A 2,193-nucleotide genomic window follows, 5' to 3' on the forward strand; every position below is an offset into this window, starting at 1 on the left:
AGCTACCAATTCCTCGTCATAAAAAAAATGTACTTTGTTTCATCAGTTTATGATCATGAATATAGTAAGCAAACATTATTAAATAGAAATTGATTAAATACCATAATGAAACCAGATGACAGTACAGAAACCTATCGAAAAAGTTAGATCATATGTGCTTCCAGAATGGTCAATTCAGACAAGTTCAGTATCTCCTCAAAGAACCGTGCCACCGGTCTCTATATGTTAGACACATATCTGCGAGTCACCATTCCAACAAACTTTGTTCTAGATGCGAACCGCCATTCCAACTTTGTTCTAATCGACTTTCAAGTGTTCAGATCCCCCATAGTTCTGCAGCCTATATTTTATACAGGAGTCCCAAAGAGAAGTGAAAGAAATTGTCAGAAATGGAGTTTGAGATGAACAAATCAAGAACAAATCTTCATGTTGTGATGTTTCCTTTCTTTGCTTTTGGTCATATAAGCCCATTTGTTCAACTATCCAACAAGCTCTCCTCTAATGGCGTCAAGATCTCATTTTTCTCGGCACCAGCCAATGTTCACCGCATAAAATCAATGCTTAGTCCCAATCCCACTCTACAAATCATTCTTCTCACAATCCCAACGGTGGAGGGTCTTCCACCAGGCATCGAGAGTACGGCTGAGCTTAGTCCCTCCCAATCTGAACTGCTCAAAGTAGCACTTGATCTTATGCAACCACAAATCAAGGATCTTCTGTCGCAACTCAAACCCCATTTCGTCATCTTCGACTTTGCTCAAGAATGGCTTCCGAAAATGGCTTCCGAGTTAGGCATCCAAACGGTGTTCTACTCGGTCTTTATCGCTCTTTCTACTGCGTTCCTGACTGTCCCCGCTAGGCTCCCTGAGCAGACTAGGTATCCAACTATTGAAGAAGTGAAATTTCCACCACCAAATTTCCCAAAAACCTCCATCACTTCAGTGAAAACCTTTGTAGCCCGAGATTTTCTTTACTTGTTCAAGAGTTTTCACGGAAAACCATGCGTGTATGATCGCGTGATTTCAGGCCTAAAAGGCAGCTCAATCATCCTCGCAAAGACCTGTAACGAAATGGAAGCTCCTTACATAGAATACGTCAAATCCCAATTCGAAAAACCCGTTCTTTTAGTCGGTCCGGTCGTCCCCGAGCCCGGGACTGATCCACTGGAGGAGAATTGGGCTAACTGGTTAAGCCAGTTTGACGATAAATCTGTCATTTACTGTTCATTCGGGAGCGAAACATTCTTGAATGATGATCAGATAAAAGAACTGGCATTAGGACTGGAACTCAACAACCTGCCATTCTTTCTAGTACTAAATTTCCCCGCTGATAAAGACATCTCAGCAGAGCTGAAGAAGGCCCTTCCAGAGGGGTTTCTGGAGAGGGTGAAGGGCAGAGGTGTCATTTCCACCGGGTGGGTGCAGCAAAAGCAGATTCTCGCTCACAGCAGCGTAGGGTACTATTTATGTCATGCAGGATTTAGCTCTGTAATAGAAGCAATCCTAAACGACTGCCAGCTTGTAATGTTGCCACAAAAAGGTGACCAATTCTTGAACTCTAAGCTTGTGAGTGGGGATTTGAAGGTTGGGGTGGAGGTAAATAGGAGAGATGATGATGGGTATTTTGGAAAAGAAGATATAAAAACTGCTATTGAAACCGTGGTGCTTGAAGACAGCGAACCTGGGAAAACTATCAGAGACAATCAGAAGAAGTGGAAAGAGTTTCTTCTTAACGAGGAAGCTCAGAATAATCTAATCAAGGATTTGGTGAAGGAATTGGAGGCAGTAGCAGGAATTTCACACTCTTGAGGGGAATCGGACTTTTGTTCCTTGAACTAGATTTGGTACTACTAATGTTGTTGTTTTTTAATAAGGGATTGGACATTAATTTATGTCAAATCTGTCATTGAGTTACTAAATCATTTACTAAGCTGATTGAATATTCACTAATTAAAGATAGTTATAAATAATGATTTGGATGCCTTTGCTGCTCTTTTATTGGGCTTTAGATTTACCAAAGTTTTGTGGTGTGTTTTAATGCTATTTTGAATTTATATTTTATCACAGCGATTATTATTAGGAAAAACAATAGGTCTTTTGTGAGATGATTTGACGAATCTTTATGGTCAACCCTATCGATATTTACAATAAAAAGTAATACTCTTAGCATAAAAAGTAATATTTTTTCATTGAT

At 40.1% G+C, this 2,193-nt stretch overlaps 1 protein-coding gene across 1 annotated transcript; it reads left to right on the top strand.

The window, feature by feature from the left end:
* The first annotated feature begins 248 nt into the window (after positions 1-248).
* LOC140956634 (anthocyanidin-3-O-glucoside rhamnosyltransferase-like) lies at positions 249-1,992 on the top strand. The gene has a single exon (XM_073413465.1). It carries the CDS (start codon positions 390-392, stop codon positions 1,806-1,808), a length of 1,419 nt encoding a protein of 472 aa, XP_073269566.1. The 5' UTR covers positions 249-389; the 3' UTR covers positions 1,809-1,992.
* Positions 1,993-2,193: the final 201 nt, after the last annotated feature.

The sequence above is a fragment of the Primulina huaijiensis genome, chromosome 14, assembly GCF_012295235.1.
Source record: "Primulina huaijiensis isolate GDHJ02 chromosome 14, ASM1229523v2, whole genome shotgun sequence".
Classification (NCBI taxonomy): Eukaryota; Viridiplantae; Streptophyta; class Magnoliopsida; order Lamiales; family Gesneriaceae; genus Primulina; species Primulina huaijiensis.

What these genes read in the sequence shown, in the direction of transcription:
- LOC140956634 (XM_073413465.1), top strand. Translation starts at nt 390, where the DNA reads ATGGAGTTTGAGATGAACAAATCAAGAACAAATCTTCATGTTGTGATG.